Source organism: Martes martes (assembly GCF_963455335.1).
Source record: "Martes martes genome assembly, chromosome: 16".
Lineage (NCBI taxonomy): Eukaryota > Metazoa > Chordata > Mammalia > Carnivora > Mustelidae > Martes > Martes martes.
This window is the reverse complement of record NC_137904.1, coordinates 54,350,227-54,368,959: the sequence shown is the minus strand read 5'-3', so window position 1 is coordinate 54,368,959 and position 18,733 is coordinate 54,350,227. Positions and strand designations below refer to the sequence as shown.

The following is an 18,733-nucleotide window of genomic DNA, read 5'->3' as shown; positions in this document are numbered from 1 at the left end:
ATTTCCTTCCTCTGAAACAATCCTCACAGGCTCCTTTTACCAGTCTGTTGGTCATCAATAATACAGGTGAGAAATAGGGACTCAATTTACTCTTGATTTTTATCATCAAAGACCTTTTGAAACAAAACCTGAGCTGCAAAAACCCTTCATTAAAAATGGCTTGAGATGCTAGAAGGAGAAAGTAGTGTATTCCATAGCTTGCTTCATTTTCAAATCAAGAAAAATAATGGAGGGGTGCTGGGTGGCTCAGTGGGTTAAGCCTCTGCCTTCGGCTTGGGTCATGATCTCAGGGTCCTGGGATCGAGCCCCGCATCGGACTCTCTGCTCAGCAGGGAGCCTGCTTCCCTTCCTCTCTCTCTGCCTGCCTCTCTGCCTACTTGTGATCTCTCTCTCTCTGTGTCAAATAAATTAAAAAAAAAAAAAGAAAGAAAAAACAATGAACATCATGGAAAATATCAAATTAACTTAGTTTTATGAAGTTTTTGAATAGGTTTTGAATGGGTTTTTTTGAATGGGTTTTTGAATGGGTTTTGAATGGTTTTTTTTTTTTTTAAGATTTTATTTATTTGACAGAGATCACGAGTTAACCAGGTTAACCAGATATAACAGTTTAGATAATGAGTAGGACTGATTTGTATCAGTAGGACAAGACCAGGTTATGAGGTATGCATTTTGTATATAGTATTTGTAGTTACAAATATTGTAGTTACAAACAGAATTCTGGCAGAGTTCATAAAAATCACTAAGAAGTTTTAGTTCTGTAAGAATTGCAATAAACCTTCTAACCCTTTAACTTTATGAGAATTATAAAATGTATTAACATATTTCTGAAAGGAGTCTGTTCCATGGAAGACGGTAGACCAGATTTCATGTCCCAGCATCAGAAGTAATTTCAGCCTATTCTCAGAGAGTGAAGGTCTTTACCACCTTCTTCTGGGTATTCCTTAACATGAAAAGAAATAATTCTTATTTCCAAGCTTTGTTGTTGATTTTCTTGCTGTTGTGCTCCTTCCTTCATTGACTACGTTAGGATCAAATATTGAAGACTTTGTCCAGGCGCTGAGATGTCAGGATATACATTTAGAAGTGGACGACTTCAGAAATAGAAACGGCTCAGATGACCCTTCCTGCGAATGGAGTCATCATAGTGTCTGGTGACCGGGAGGTATGTTTGCTTCCATGTACTTTTTTCTCATGAATGGGCTTTTGCCACCTTCTGATAGTTTAGATCTATAGGAAAGCACCTTAGCTGTTCTATATCAGCATAATTTGAGGCCTTTTTGAGTAAGGTATGAAATTTTAATCCTTTGAAGGGCATGTTTTCTCTTAAAGACATCACCTTTTATGAGTGATTTTATTTGTTGCAAAAGCAATGCATGTTTTGCAACAATGTGGATTGAGGGCATGATGCTAAGTTAAATAAACCAGACAGAGCAAGGCAAAGACTGCGTAGTATCACTTATAAGTAGGAGAAAAAAAAAAAGTCAAACTTCTAGAAATAGAGAGTAGAAAAGTGGTTGCCAGGGACGAGGGGGTTGGGGAAATAGGGTTAGGCTGGTAAAAGGGTGTGAACTTTCAGCTTTAAGATGAATATAAAGACCTAATGTATAGTATGGAGACTATGGCTGATAACACTGTATAGTATAATTGAAATTTGCTGAGTAGAACATAAATGTTTTCATATATACACAAATGTGCACACACACACATACATATACATGTGAGGTGATGGGTATGTTAACTAGATGGGAGAAACCTCTTCACAATGTATGTGTATGTCAAATCATTACGATGTTCATTTTAAGTAACTTACAGTTTTGTTTGTCAGTTATACTTCAACAAAGCAGAAAAAAATGCATGTTTAATGGAGAAATTTTAACATTACTAGAATATGTAATAGAGAAGATAAAATTCTCTAATCTCCTTTCTTTTTACTTTTTTTTTAGTTATTTATTTGAGAGAGTGAGAGAGAGAGAGCACGAGCAGGGGGAGGGGCAGAGAGAGAGAGAGAAGCAGACTGTCCATGGAAGAGGAAACCCAACAGTGGGGTGAGGGGGTGGTGATCCCAGGACCCCGAAATCATGACCTGAGAGGAAGGCAGACACTTAACAGACTGAGCCAGGCACCCCTCTAATTTTATTTCTTAATTTTTCCATATTATATTTCTAACTGTTAATCATTTGGTAAATGTTTTCTACGCCCTTTTCCTTTATAAAAACACAAACTCACTGTTTATAGAGCCATCTTATATTTGAAAATATATTTTCTGAATTGAAATTGTATTAGAGGGTCCTATAATTCTCTGGCACATAAGATCTAAATCTTTGACATCTTCCCATGTTAGTGAATGTTCATCTATGTCATTTATAGAATAAGTCATTTGGATTGCCAAAATAATACATTCTTATAATAATTTGACAATTCAAAAAGGCTCAAGTGTCAAAGAAAAATTAATAGTCTCCTTCTCACCCTAAATTCCACCCTGGTGATTTATAAATTACACAATAAGTTATTTGCTTTAAGAGTTTGGAACTTACATTTGTGTGTGTGTGTGTGTGTGTGTGTGTGTATGTGTGTGTTTAAAGGATTACAGATTTTCAGTTCCATGTAATACCGAGAGAATGAATTGTTTTTGTGTTCTTATGGGAATTATTAGCAACACCCTTCTTGGAATTTTTAATTTTACAGAGCTTATTAAAACAGAGCAAAGCACATTGCCTTTTTTTTTTTTTTAATTTCTTTTCAGCATAACAGTATTCATTGTTTTTGCACCACACCCAGTGCTCCATGCAATACGTGCCCTCCCTAATACCCACCACCTGGCTCCCCCAACCTCCCACCCCCCACCCCTTCAAAACCCTCAGGTTGTTTTTCAGAGTCCATAGTCTCTCATGGTTCACCTCCCCTTCCAGTTTCCCTCAACTCCCTTCTCTCCATCTCCCCATGTCCTCCATGTTATTTGTTATGCTCCACAAATAAGTGAAACCATGTGATAATTGACTCTCTCTGCTTGACTTATTTCACTCAGCATAATCTCTTCCAGTCCCATCCATGTTGCTACAAAAGTTGGGTATTTGTCCTTTCTGATGGAGGCATAATACTCCATAGTGTATATGGACCACATCTTCCCTATCCATTCGTCCATTGAAGGGCATCTTGGTTCTTTCCACAGTTTGGTGACCATGGCCATGGCTGCTATAAACATTGGGGTACAGATGGCCCTTCTTTTTACTACATCTGTATCTTTGGGGTAAATACCCAGTAGTGCAATTGCAGGGTCATGGGGAAGCTCTATTTTTAATTTCTTGAGGAATCTCCACACTGTTCTCCAAAGTGCCTACACCAACTTGCATTTCCACCAACAGTGTAAGAGGGTTCCCCTTTCTCCACATCCTCTCCAATACGTTGTTTCCTGTCTTGCTAGTTTTGGCCATTCTAACTGGTGTAAGGTGGTATCTCAATGTGGTTTTAATTTGAATCTCCCTAATGGCTAGTGATGATGAACATTTTTTCATGTGTCTGATAGCCATTTGTATGTCTTCATTGGAGAAGTGTCTGTTCATATCTTCTGCCCATTTTTTGATATGATTATCTGTTTTGTGTGTGCTGAGTTTGAGAAGTTCTTTATAGATCTAGGATATCAACCTTTTGTCTGTACTGTCATTTGCAAATATCTTCTCCCATTCTGTGGGTTGCCTCTTTGTTTTGTTGACTGTTTCCTTTGCTGTGCAGAAGCTTTTGATCTTGATGAAGTCCCAAAAGTTCATTTTCGCTTTTGTTTCCTTTGCCTTTGGAAACATATCTTGAAAGAAATTGCTGTGGCTGATATCAAAGAGGTTACTGCCTATGTTCTCCTGTAGGATTCTGATGGATTCCTGTCTCATGTTGAGGTCTTTTACCAATTTTGAGTTTATCTTTGTGTACGGTGTAAGAGAATGGTCGAGTTTCATTCTTCTACATATAGCTGTCCAATTTTCCCAGCACCATTTATTGAAGAGACTGTCTTTTTTCCACTGGATATTTTTTCCTGTTTTGTCAAAGATTATTTGACCATAGAGTTGAGGGTCCATATCTGGGCTCTCTACTCTGTTCCACTGGTCTAAGCACATTGCCTTTTGTAAGTATAGTACTGACTTATATAAGAGACAATTTAGCAAGGGGTAAAGGGCAAGAACTCTATAGCCTACCACCTGAGTTTGAATCCCATTTCTACTATTTATTACCAAGTCTCTTAGCCATTCCTTGCTTCACTGTCTTCATCTGTAAAATGGGGAATAGAATTGTACCTTCATTACATGGTTATTCTAAGGATTAAATCAGTTTCCTAAGTACCTAGAACAGGGTCTCACATACACATTTTTCATTCATTGTACAAATACTTCTTGTCTACCTGGAACTTTTCAGGGCTGGGGATACAGCATGAACAGAATAGACAAAGGTTCCACTCTGTGGAGCTTACATTCTTGTAAGAGAGTTGGTTAGCATTCAGTCTATATTTGTTATTACTTATTCTGAAAGATCAAGATACTTTTCAAGGGGTTTTATGTCTAATCTCAAATTTTTAATGGAAAAAACAAATACATAATAAAAAGTGTCTTGGCTTAGTAAATTAAATGTAACTTATCATTTTCTATCTTTCCTGCTGATCCATTTTTCCATTTATTACCACCTGATACCACACTATAGACTTGTTTTTATCACTGGCCTCATCCTTCCAGTCTACAGTCTTGTCTAATCAGAAATGATATACAGCTCCCCAAGACATAAAACATTAGAAGGGCCAAGATCCAAAAGGACACTGAAAATTTTAAAATGATAGAGGAAAATAATAGACCTATTAAAGAACCACAATTTGGGCTTTGTTTGGTTCACTGTCTTAACTAGTTCTTCCCATGTGGCCTAGCTACCCAATACATAATTGCTGAAATCAGTGAATGAATGGATTTGTCTAGCAATCTAGAACACTAGCAAAGCCACAGTTGCAAATCCTTAGTTGTATATCACATCTTCCTAGGGAATTTGTTGAGTATGTGATATACATCGACTAAAGCCAGTGTGGAGAGTATGTGCGAAATTTATGAGAATATATGCCCCAACTCTAACATTATGATTATTTAACAGTTCTGTAGTATTTTCTCTATCTTTTTAAGTTCTCAAGTGTCCTTTTGGGTGTTGGCTCTTTTATGTTCTATCACTTGTGGAATAGAGTGCAATTTTTGATCATATACAATCTTAATAACCATTCTCAGCCTTCAGATAATTCCTAATAGGTGTGTTTAATTATGGTAGATTAAAAAAAGGACAAATTGTGGAAATTTATATATGCATAGTGGAGAGAGAATGGAATTTACAGTATGAAATTTTTACAGTAAGAAATTAATATAATGGCATCTCTATTTTTTTGCACTTGAAGTAAAGCAATTTCTGTGCTCCTTTTTTGTAGCCTATTGTTATAACAGTAATAAATTACTCTGTCTGGGAAACAACTTAGATTTATAGTAAGACCTCTCCATGCCTTAAAGACTAAACATTTCTAGAAGTCAAGAAATTATTTATGCAGGAAAGACTTGCTCTCCTCTAATTATATCTCATAGCTAGGGACAAGAACATAGGAACAGCTTCAAGGCAATTACTATTAGAGTTTTAGAGGCTGTTATCTATAACTCATCTACTGGGAAACAGGGAACTGAAACAAATGGCAGCTTCCGAGAACATCAGTGCAGCTCCAAAAAGTATTCATCTTCATTTAACAATTACTCGATGCAAATATGAAAGAGAGCCTGCTCATAATCTCTAAATACATGCCTATAAAATCCAGATTTTTTTTTTAAAGTTTCTGTTGATATCATGCAGTTCCTGAGAATGGGACCTGCTATTAGGGATAACAAAATATAGTTCCTTCTCTCTTTGTTTGGTTCTTAAATTAGGTATATGCTTCCATTCTGAACTTTTCACTATTTCTCAAAACAATATATGACATGTAACAATTTTGACAGCTTACAAATGTGCTTTGAACTTTCAGAATGTCTTAATGGTGGACACTGGTTCTTTGAATGGACCCGTATTTCTGTTGGTCCTTGCAAACTGTATTTCTCCTTACACTGGCATGAGCAGCATCAGGGACTGCAAAATAAGAGGAGAAGGGGAGGGGAAGGGGAGGGCAGAGGGGGAGGGGGAAGGGAAAGGAGAAAGATGATTTTATCTGACTACAGTACTTAGAATTTCATTGTTTCATGCACTCAGGATAGCTTTTCAAGAAAAATATGTTTACACGTAAATTACGTTGTTCCTCTAATCTCATTATAGATTCTATTAAATAGTTAATCATGATGTCAAAAGGGTCAGAAAGTTCACTATTTAACACAGTGAACTTGCCTCACCTTTAAAGGGAATCATACTAAATCAACTATAGAGGTGAAAATGTGCTATTTTTTGACATCATGTTGATATTCCACAATTCCAAAGGGAATTTGTATTTTTTTAATTTTTAATTTTTTATTAACATATCGTGTATTATTAGCCCCAGGGGTACAGGTCTGTGAATCGTCAGGCTTACATACTTCACAGCACTCACCATAGCACATACCTTCCCTAATGTCCATAACCCCACCACCCTCTCCCTACCCTCCTCCCTCCGGCAATCCTCAGTTTGTTTTGTGAGATTAAGAGTCTCTTATGGTTTGTCTCCCTCCCGATCCCATCTTGTTTCATTTTTTCCTTCCCTGTCCCCCAAACCCCCGACTTTGCTTCTCAACTTCCTAATATCAGGGAGATCATATGATAATTGTCTTTCTCTGATTGACTTATTTCACTTAGCATAATACCTTCTAGTTCCATTCATGTCATCACAAATGGCAAGATTTCATTTCTTTTGATGGCTGCATAGTATTCCATTGTGTATATATACCACTTCTTCTTTATCCATTCATCTGTTGATGGACATCTAGGTTCTTTCCATAGTTTGGCTATTGTGGACATTGCTGCTATAAACATTCAGGTGCACATGCCCCTTAAGATACATTTGTGTCTTTAGGGTAAATACCCAGTAGTACGATTGCTGGGTCATAGGGTAGCTCTATTTTCAACTTTTTGAGGAACCTCCATGCTGTTTTCCAGAGTGGCTGCACCAGCTTGCATTCCCACCAACAGTGTAGGAGGGGGGAATTTGCATTTTTACAAATAAGATATACCATATTTCCAAAGCTTAGCTATGCTTTTGTAAATTGGCCCTTAAAAATTTATGTGATAGTCATTTTTATTTATCTACATCAAAGGGTAAATCAACTTTATAAGTAAGTCAGACCTTTTCTGTTGAGCATTGGCTGTACACTCCCACACTGGATGTCAGATACTTAGGAGAATGCTATTTTCCAGTCACGGAGACACTGTTTTCTTTGAGATGTATAATATCTGAGATAATATTAATATCCTGAGGCCTGCTTAGCTAAACTTGGGCTAGAAGGTTACTGAAGCTCAGATTCACCATATAAAAGAATATAGACCAAAAAATACAAACAAACAAAACACCCACCTTCTACCACAACATGCTATTTCTAAAGTTTATCAAAAATTAGGGGCACCTGGGTGGCTCAGTGGGTTAGGCTTCTCAGGTCATAATCTCAGGGTCCTGGGATCGAGCCCCGCATCAGGCTCTCTGCTCATCAGGCTCTCTGCTCAGCAGAGAGCCTGCTTCCCCACCTCTCTCTGCCTACCCCTAGGCCTACTTGTGATCTCGATTTCTCTCTATGTCAAAAAAATAAATAAAATCTTCAAAAAAAATTAACACATTTGCATAACTGAAATACCTTTTCTACCTAATATTTCAAACCCTTCTGTATACTTTCTGCTTCTTTATCAGCAAAAAATTCAGTCTCAGTTTATGGATTTCAGGCCTGTGTCCTTCAGCATACTGGATTGGGCAGTCTCTGGTGGACATTCCATTATACTGCTTGATTCTTCTTTCAATATATTTAATTAACTACTTCGTGATTTTGGAACTCAGCTTTTCACTGGGACTCATGTTTGCTCTTGTAAGTGATCATTTTTTTTTCACCAGGCCAAATATAATAGAATCAAAACAAAAATCTGCTTTCATTAACACTGTATCATTAACAAAAGGCATATGTAAGAAAATTGCCTTACACAGCCTTATGGTCTAATTATCTCTCCATTCCCTGTCCCCACCGTGACCAGCCAGCTCTCAGCTTGTTATTGACCTCATTGTTCACAGGTGGTTTGCATAGTTGGTGGTTCAGCTTCTCTTATATTCTTCCCATACGTGATTTCATTCATCTTTTGCAACAGGAGAAAGAGGAGTGGCTTGTGGTCTCTTGGCTTTCTTATTCCAAGTATCTGTCTATGCAACTTGCACATTTATATTAAATTTTCTTAAAGCTCATTTTTTAAAATGGGAAGTTGAGTGTAAATACGTTACTTAGAAGAGAATGGAATTACGTTTTTAGTACTTCTATTATTGTTGGATCATGTTCCTGGTTTCAGTATTGTTCATTTTCTTTTTCCTATTTTCCATCGGTTCTTTGAGGCCTTTCTTTTCTATCTGTGTTTCTTTGGAGGGAAATAAGTATCTGTAGAAATGCTGCGTGGCTCATCTATCATCAAAGACTAGATCACCTAGGACAGTTCCCTCATTTTATAGAATGGCGTCAGGTATAATTCCCAGTTGAACCCAAGCCTCTCCACTCAATGTAGTTTTCCTCTTGAATAATTCTACTTATTAAAGAAGAAGGAGAAGTAGTAGTAGTAGTAGTAGTGGTGGTGGTGGTGGTGGTGGTGGTGTGATAGGTGGCCATATTGACTAGTAACATAAACATGAAAAAGTTTAGTTAATAATATCCCTTGTTGACATCTTAAGAAGATGCCATAGCTTTCTCACCATTTCAGATATTAAAACAGTTAATTAAGATCCACCTTATGAACTAAAAAGCCAGCCATGTCCAAATCACAACTTTAATCTCATAAGCAGTGTATAGCTCTGTCCCCAACCCCATTTCAGGTATGTCTTTAGTTTGGGGACTGGTAGTGAGAAAGGGAGCAAGGTCTATCTTTTTATTCTTCCTTTTTCTTCTGGATTTCCCTTTCTCTTGTATATCATGGGGACAGGATGGAGGTTTTAAGGGTAAAGAGATATAACATCTTACTTCTTTGGGGCTGTTACAGTCACAGAGGCCCATCTTTGTGGATAATATCCAAAGGTTGGATTTAGTGTGGACAGGAATGTCACAAGTACACCAGTTTGGAGAATTCAGTATGCCCACAGAAATCATAAAGGCTACTGAATTGCTTTTTAGTCTGTAAGTGTCCTCCCTGCAATACCTAATCATATCATTCCTTGGGTCAATTTTGTAAGCAGTTGTGCTACAATAGTCAAATATCCTAACAAGGTAATGCCTCCTTAACTATTGGAATTAGTCCTTGATCTATTTAGTTTTTTTCCTTTATGTTTTCCAATAAAAGGTAGATTTGTCAGTTTCATCCTTTCATTTAATCAATTTTTGCTTTATATATTTTGAGACCCTTCAATATATATTTGACCCTTCAATAACCTTGAGGTCAGGGGCCCCCAGCCCCCTACACAGTCCCAAATATATATATCACTTTGGACTCCCCCAAAATTTATGCCATTGACTGGAAGCCTTATTGATAACATAAACAGTCGATTAACATATATTTTGTATGTTACATATATTATATACTGTATTCACACAACAAAGAGAAAAAAATGTTATTAAGAAAATCATAAGGAAGGGAAGATACATTTTCAGTACTGTATTTGCTGAAAAATACCCATGTATATTTTAATAAACTGAGAGCACATATTTAGTTGACCTTTAAGTATGGAACTCTCAAGATGTCAAATTGGAGATGTCATCATCCTAAAATAATTTTCAGTTACTTTCCCGGGAAGCAGAACCCACATAGAATTGCATAAGCCATCTTAGGGTATTATGCCTTAATATGGGATTTGCAAGGAACACTCACAATGAGGGTTACTTTTCATTCTACTGACGGTACTTGGAGGAAAGGACCTTAAGGATGGCCGAAGTCTTGGCCTCTCCAACCCCAAACTGGCATAGGCATTTGTTCCCAAGTCCTTCAGATTTAGTGTTTACTTAATGGTCCAAGTGAGGTTTCAGACTTTGTTTCTGCCCTTAAGGAATTCCCTCACTGTTTTTCTGAGACTAGCAGTGTGTTTGAAGGACATTTGTTTTACATGGTGTGGGTGAGGTCTTTTTAGGATATCTGTTCCTCCACATTTCTACATATAGAAGTCTACCACTAACTTGTAAAAATGCAGTTTTGTAAAGCCCTGAATGTGGAATCTAGTTTATGGTAGATGGAGGAGTAAATATAGAAGGAGGAAGTAGAGACAGGAAGTGTTTTACAACTCCTTAAAATGTACTGGGGTTGCCGTCGTTTGCCCGAGGGAAGATTTAATGGGAGGATTCTTTTTTCTTTTCTTGATGTTTGGGACAAGACAGAGGAGGTAATTGGTGCAGTGAGATAATGGAAAGAAAGGGAGTAGGAGGAAGGAGGTAGGGTGGTCAAAGACAAGTTATGTCATTGCATTTATAGAATTAGAAAGTTTAACTTCAGTTTTCTAAAACTTAAGATATATTGCTCTGTATTTTGTTAAAGCAAAACCTTTAATCTTTATAAATGGTATGGGCAAAAAATCTTCAAGGAGATTCTGATACAAAACTATAAAATAAACTAATGAACCCTAGGATTTTTTCAGTGTATGCTTTTTCCTTCAGAAAATGTTTCTTGTGCTTGTGGACGAAACATTATATGCCTTTTTATTCTATTATCGGTTTCATGTGTATCTTGATACCCAACATACTGTACATTGACTTGATGTATGGACAGGTGACTCCTACAACAAAAAGAATAGTGGTTAAGAGTTTGGATTCTGGAGTCGGATAGCCCCCGGTTTGAACCCTTGATCTAGCACAGAAGAGTTAGAAGTCTTTGGGCAAGTTACTTCAGTTATCTGAACCTCAGAAAATATGAGTAATAACAACAGTACTCTAATGGGTCAGGATTGAGTTTTTCAAAGCACATTAACTATCACAGTGCTCGTAAATAGTTCATCCAAGAACTTGGTAAATGGTAAATTCATAGATGCCCAATAGGAACTTCTATCTTCTCTTTTCCTCTTTTCCTAAAACTACAGTAACTACGATCCCACTTAACAAAGTGTTTTGCATAAATTGGACCCTTAATATGTGTCTGTTTTGATTGATGACTAAAAAGCCTAATAAGGAGAAATCCCCCTTATGCTTTGCCTTCCCAATATTCGCGCGTTGATAATGCATTTTCTGTTATGCGCCAGATGCTTTGCTTGAACAAAACAGTCTTTGCAATCAGAGCACTTACATTCAATGGAATATGTAAAAGAAAGCGATTCTTATTCAAACCGGATCAAACCATTCTTCAGAATATCCCCTGGATTTGTAGTGGAAGGAGAACTGGAGAGAGGGTGTCTGTTTAGGAAACTACCAAAGTAGTCTGAGTGGGAATATGGGCGGCTACATACAGTGCTGTTATTTTTCTCTGAGGATTTTTTTTTAAAGATTTTATTTACTTATTTGACATACAGAGAGAGAGGTCACAAGTAGGCAGAGAGGCAGACAGAGAGAGAGGGGGAAGCAGGCTCCCCGCTGAGCAGAGAGCCCTATGTGAGGCTCGATCCCAGAACCCTGAGATCATGACCTGAGCCGAAGGCAGAGGCTTAACCCACTGAGCCACCCAGGTGCCCGGATTTTTTTTTTTTTTTTTTTTTTTAGTACAGTTGACACACAATGTTACATTAGTTTCAGGTGTACGATATAGTGATTCCACAAGTAGATACATTAGGCTATGCTCATCCCAAATGTAGCTACCCTCTGTTACCATACAATGCAATTACAATGTCATCGACTCTGTTTTCTATGCTGTGCCTTTTATCCCCATGACTTACTCATTTCTCTGAGAATGTTTTAAACCTTTCAATATTCCTACATTAGTATCAACATGGAGAATTGCTTAAGTATGGAAATAAATACCCACCTCAATATTTATTTTGTCCTTTTATCTTTGAAGTTCTCAAGTCATATCATCAGTTAATTATATCCTGATGATGAAAGCATTTGAGGATATGAGGTGACAAAGTAAATAATGTTACATCTCCTTCTTTTATTGTTGCTCTCCATCCATATCAGATAATGCAAAATCTTCTAGATAAATATGTCAGACTATATTATAATCCTATGTTTCAGTTGTAATGATAGTTTCATGCTTTCTAAAGAGGAAATCTTAATAATATTGCTATATATCAGGTGAAAATTGAAAATGAGAATATCTCCTAGGAAAACAGATCATTCATAGAAAATAGCTTAAAATATTACGTAGGACAGAAAATTATAATACCTCTGGCTATTTTTCTGCTAGATCTCATTACTTTTAATCAACATCGTATCATCAGTTGAATTCGAAAAACTCAGTTTAATTTTATGCATAATTTTGATGCCTTTCAACACTTAAATTGGATTTTTCATGTTTTTAGTAAAGGTAAGCAATATTACCTACTGTGTGACTGGCCTTAACCCTGTAGCCCATTAATAAAATCTTTGCCCAATGTTGGAACAGGTGTAAAATTTAAAAGTTATTCAATGCTGTTAAGTTCTGAAATCAAGATGGCAAATCTTAATTTGAATAAGGTTCAAATTAATCTGAATAAGGTTGATGTCCATGTTTAAGTCTCTTTTCCTAAAATGTAAGACTTCATGGAAGTTGTGACATACTGCGTTCTTTGATTCTTGCCACTTAGTGTCAATAAATTGCTTTGGAGGTGTGATTGGTAAGGGTATGTACGTGTGGTTACAGAGCACTTCTGGGAGAAACCAAGCACTACTGAGCATTTGGGGCAACTATTGATAAATCTCATCTACCTCACAGTTCTGTACTTTATAACTTCCACTAACAAGAAACTTGCAAGTGCCCTCCTTAACGAGCACAGGATAATGTAGGGAATGGTTGAATTACTATATTGTACTCCTGAAACTATTAAAACACTGTATGTTAACTAACTAGAATTAAAATAAGAACTTAAGTAAAATAAAAGAATAGTTAATGCTGTATACTATTTTCTTACTAGAAGACAAATAAAAATATATTCATTTAAAAGATGAATCAGAATAATTGTAAAGCTATCGTTAAAGATATTTTATTTTATTTTATTTCATTGAGCCTATTAAAAGGATTGAAATGATGTTTATTCTTAAAATGTGGTATCTGTACCATGCCAAGCCCACTAAATGGTAGTAATTTTTAAAAATCCATTTTAAGGTTTACTGGCAGAAAAAAATATTTGACTCTTCTAAGAAAACATTCATTTTTTAATAAACTGAATAATGAGAATTATATAGTCTCCCTTGTTTACCTGTTTTATAGAACTGATAAAGATGCAAAACTGGATTTAGTGCCTAACTTCAATAATTATCTTATTCTGATATTTAACACATTTATTTCTAAGTTATTTTATAATTGTAAAAAAAAATTAGGTGTCTCCTGTTATTTGGGTTTTAACATTCTAATCAGCTTCAGTTGGCTTCTGGAAGGAGAAGAGAATGATGAAAACAAAACAATAACTAGAAAGAATACTGCAAGGCCTCTAAATACTGAGAATTTTCATAGACATTAGGATACATCCAAACAAAATATATGGTATTTATATGTTAAAAATAATATCAGGCTAGATGGGGGGAAAAAAAGAAATCTGCAAATCCCTACTACATAAAATTGGAAGATAGGAAGTATTGGAGATTACAACCAAGGAAGAATATCAGCTCATCAACAGACTTTAGTATCAAAGAACAAGTCTTATCCCAATTCATGGACTATACTCTGGCGCCCCATGGAGCATCAGGTACAATATAAATGTATTTAGTGTGTAGGTTTTATGTGCACCAAGCAGAGAGACTTTCATTTAGCCTTTGTTTTCCTTCAACAGCTAGCCCTTATCTATATGAGACACTTGGAAGGTCTGGATAATGAAATCAATGAAAGCCATGAGAATCTTAACAGTCTTAATTGTAAGAAAAATTTTCTACCTGAATGTCTATTGCATAGGATTCATAACTGTGCAATATACTTGTTCTTATTCAAATAATGGCAAATTTAAATATCCTAAAAATACTCTCTTACTATATTCTGCATTCAAATATAATGGCTGCAAAACCTGAAGGTATTTTTTTTCTTTTTTTTAGATTTATTTATTTATTTTAGAGAGAGCGCATGGGAGAGGGGAGGCAGAGGGAAAGAGAGAATCCCAAGCAGAGTCCCCACTGAGCACAGACCCTGAGTGAGGCTCAATCCCATGACTCTAAGATCGTGACCTGAGCCGAAATCAAGAGTCTGTTACTTAAACAACTGAGCCATCCAGCACCTCAAGAGAATTTTTCTATATAGAGTCAATGATGGTATAATGTATCCCAGAAAAACTAAAGACTTGATTGCTATTATTATAATATATGTTGTTGATATGATATGTATCCAAAAAGACAATTTGTGGTGATTTATATAGAAATATCACAAATGCTATATGACTAAAATTCATTTAACTATGTATAAAAAATACACAAAATTGAGTAATGAAAAAGAAAAGTGAAAAATTAAGTGGAATTAAAAAAAATTAAGATTTTATTTATTTCAGAAAGAAAGAGAGATAGCACAAGTGAGTGGGGGGCAGTAGAGGAAGAGGGAAAAAATGTCTAGCAGACTCCCCACTGAGTGTGGAGCCTGTCTGGGGGCTTGATCTCATAGCCCTGAGATCATAACCTGAGCTGAAACCAAGAGTGGGGTGCTTAGTCGACTCAGTCACCCATGTACCCCTTAAGTGGAATTTTAAACTAGAGAAAGACACTGAAATAAAAAAAAATATAAATGTTGGATCTTTCATGAGAAAAGGCAAATATTGCCCACTGAATTTGAATGATGATGCTAATTCTAATTCTCTTTCTTTGCCTTTAACCATATCTTCAGAGTGTCATTTTCCTTTTTGTTATAAGGTGTCTGTAAATGAAGTGTGGGAAAGAAACAATGAGGAAAGATCCAGTTTTTAGGTTAGAAGAACATTTATTAACATCTGGATATAATTTTTTGTAACAGTACATTTAACATCAATTTATTAAGTTTGATTTGCTATCCAATTTTTAGCCAGGCACATTAGGCATTGTTATTCTGGGGAAAAAGCCCAAAATAGCATTGGACTGAATGCAGGGATACATAGTTTTGAAGTCATGGGTCTTTACTGATTTTAGGCAAGTTGAGTTTTTGTTCTCTGCATCTCTCTTAGTGGTTAAGCACCAAAGCTTGTTTTTTCTCCAGTTTACAGCAAGTTTAGTCCCCAAAGAGAAAACATGATAATGAGCTGGTGTATTCAGTATGTGTGTGGAGTATTTTGAAAAGGAAAGAGGAGCCAATTCTGGTGATCATTTGTGATGTAATGTGGGGACTATCTGGATGGCGGCAGACTGAAAACACTATCTGAGGGAATTTCAAGAGCTAGTTGACAGATGGAATGAAAGGTTTTAAAGATAATAGTCAACGAATGGGGTGCCTGGGTGGCTCACTTAGTTAAGCATCTGCCTTCATGGGTGCCTGGGTGGTTCAGTGGGTTAAAACCTCTGCCTTCAGCTCAGGACATGTTCCCAGGGTCCTGAAATCAAGCCCTGCATCATGCTCTCTGCTCAGCGGGGAGCCTGCTAACCCTAACCCGTCCCCCCCACCCCACCCCGCATGCCTCTCTGCCTACTTGTGATCTCTGTCTATCAAACAAATGAATAACATCTTGGAAAAAAAAAAAAAGCATCTGTCTTCAGCTCGGGTCATGATCCCAGGGTTCTGGGATCGAGCCCTGCATGCAGCTCCCTAGCAGGGAGCCTGCTTCTCTCTCTCCCTCTGCCTGCTGCCCTCTCCCCATCTTCCTTTTCTCTCTCTCTCAGACAAATAAATATTTTGTTTAGACAAATATTTGTCTCTCAGACAAATAAATAAATAAATAAAATTTTAAAAAGATAATAGTCAAAGAAAATATTTCAAGGGATGTGGCTACCTACAGGGGAATCTTGTAGGTAACAAATTAATCATTTTTCTTTCTTTTAAGCAGAGGATAATAATTTAAGTGTAGAGGCTTACATTTTCTTGATAGTTGTACAGCTAGAATCACATTGTTGTGTTATTTTGTTTTCTTTGCAGGATCTCCTCAGGAAGTAGAGAAAATCATCCAAATCCAGAAGAGCCAGAAGAAGATGATGAAGATGTTCAAGCTGAAAGAGTGAACACAACAAATGCATTCACCACTCTGAACCTGAATGAGGTGAAAACAAGTAACTTGAACCCTTTACAATAAACACTGGGCCAGGTAGCTTGTTCTCTAGAGTTGATGAACTCCTGGTTTTTATTTTCAAAACTGTAACACTAGCATGTGTAGGTCATATTTAAATCACATCCTTTGAAGTATCTATCTTGTCATGACTCTGAATTTTCTCCAGTTTTTTGTGGATCTTAACCTTTTGAGGTCTTTATTCACCAGTGTAATTCAAAACATTCTCTGATATGTTTATCAACCTTAACAAGATCTCACATCTTTTGCAAGAGTTGCAGTTTCATTTCGCATTATATAGAAGTCGTGACATTAGTAACTGTAACTAACAAGTAAATTTACACTGCATGAAAATCAATAAGAAAAGCACCAGAAATGAAATTAGTGCCAAGGGCATAAGGCAAACACAATACATTTGATTAGGGATTAGTGTTCTAAGCAGTAAAGCAATCTCCATTCATGAACATACATTTGGGTACTTCATTTAAAAAAAAAAAAAAGAGAGACTGAACAAAATCTGGTTATATTCATAACCTAGAACATGAAAGATAAAACATGAGTGTACAACAAAACAGATAATCATGTCAAAAAATGGGCAGAAGACATGAAAAGACACTTCTCCAAAGAAGATATACAAATGGCTATCAGACACATGAAAAAATGTTCATCATCATTAGCCATCAGGGAGACTCAAATCAAAACCACATTGAGATACCACCTTACACCAGTTAGAATGGCCAAAATTAACAAGACAGTAAACAACAAGTGTTGGAGAGGATGTGAAGAAAGGGGAACCCTCCTACACTGTTGGTAGGAGGGTTATTCCTTATGCTCCACAAGTAAGTGAAACTATATGATAATTGACTTTCTCTGCTGGACTTTTTCACTGTTTTTTACTTATTTCGCTTACATTGTTGGTAGGAATGCAAGTTGGTGCAGCCACTTTGGAAAATAGTGTGGACATTCCTTTGAAATTAAAACTAGAGCTACCCTATGACCCTGCAATTGCACTACTGGGTATTTACCCCAAAGATATAGATGTAGTGAGAAGAAGGGCCATTTGTACCCCAATGTTCATAGCAGCAATGGCCACAGTCACCAAACTGTGGGAAGATCCAAGATGCCCTTCAACAGATGAATGGATAAAGAAATATGGTCCATATATACAATGGAGTATTATGCCTCCATCAGAAAGGATGAATACCGGGGCACCTGGGTGGCTCAGTGGGTTAAGCCTCTGCCTTCAGCTCAGGCCTGATCCCAGGTCCTGGGATCAAGCCCCACATCAGGCTCTCTGCTCAGGAGTGAGTCTGCTTCCTCTTCTCTCTCTGCCTGCCTCTCTGCCTACTTGTGATCTCTCTCTCTCTCTGTCAAGTAAATAAATAAAAAATCTTAAAACAAACAAACAAAAAAAGGATGAATACCCAACTTTTGTATCAACATGGACAGGACTGGAAGAGATTATGTTGAGTGAAATAAGTCCAGCAGAGAGAGTCAATTATCATATGGTTTCACTTACTTGTGGAGCATAAGGAATAACATGGAGGACATTAGGAGAGGGAAAGGAAAAGTGAGTTGGGGGAAATCCAAGGGGGAAATGAAGCACGAGAGACTGTGGACTCTGAGAGACAAACTGAGGGTTTTGGAGGTGGGGGTGAGGGGTTAGGTCAACCTGGTGGTGGTATTATGGAGGGCATGTATTGCATGGAGCACGGGGTGTGGTGGGTAAACAATGAATTTTGGAACACTGAAAAAAATTAAATTAAATTTTTAAAAAATGAGTGTATAAGATATCTGAGATTTAACAGGAAAATCATGCTTTGTTTTGTTTTCCAGAAACCACTCATAATGGCAAGCTATTTACACAAGGAACATAAAGGGAATAAAGAAAGTTGCTTTTCAATAAAAAAGAAGAAAATAGCCATAAGAAATGTCTACTTCTGTATTAAAAAAAGGTTTGGACAATGTTCCCTTTATCAGGTTGTTCCTTATTTGTTTAGGTTTGAGACTGTGAAAAGGAGAAAATTTTCCATTCTTTGAGACTGTTCCTCTATCTTGGTTAACATGTCATTATAAAAATACTTGACATGTTGGCAGAGAAATGTTTTCTGTTTCAATACCATGTCCCGATTCAAACTGAAACTCAGTCTTGGATCAGGAAGACCAACGTATTCTACTCTAAATCCAAAATCTTTCCATTCACTCTGGAATATAGAAGATTGCAAAGGGATTGTTTGAAAATTATTTTGTTTCAAAATGTCACTAAACTAAGTGTTTTAGGTTAATCCAGCTTTGAAGTACAGACATCAGTGGTGACCCTTTCCTCCAGGTGAAGTTTTGGGATTTCTG

At 36.7% G+C, this 18,733-nt stretch overlaps 1 protein-coding gene across 1 annotated transcript in view; it reads left to right on the top strand.

The window, feature by feature from the left end:
* The window catches only part of LOC308357209 (uncharacterized protein), a gene marked incomplete at both ends in the record, with an annotated part of 65,411 nt that overhangs the window by 33,221 nt on the left and 13,457 nt on the right, over positions 1–18,733 (top strand). Inside the window, 1 exon segment of the mRNA XM_080826674.1 lies at positions 16,258–16,388. Coding sequence (XP_080682800.1) covers positions 16,258–16,388 — 131 coding nt within the window.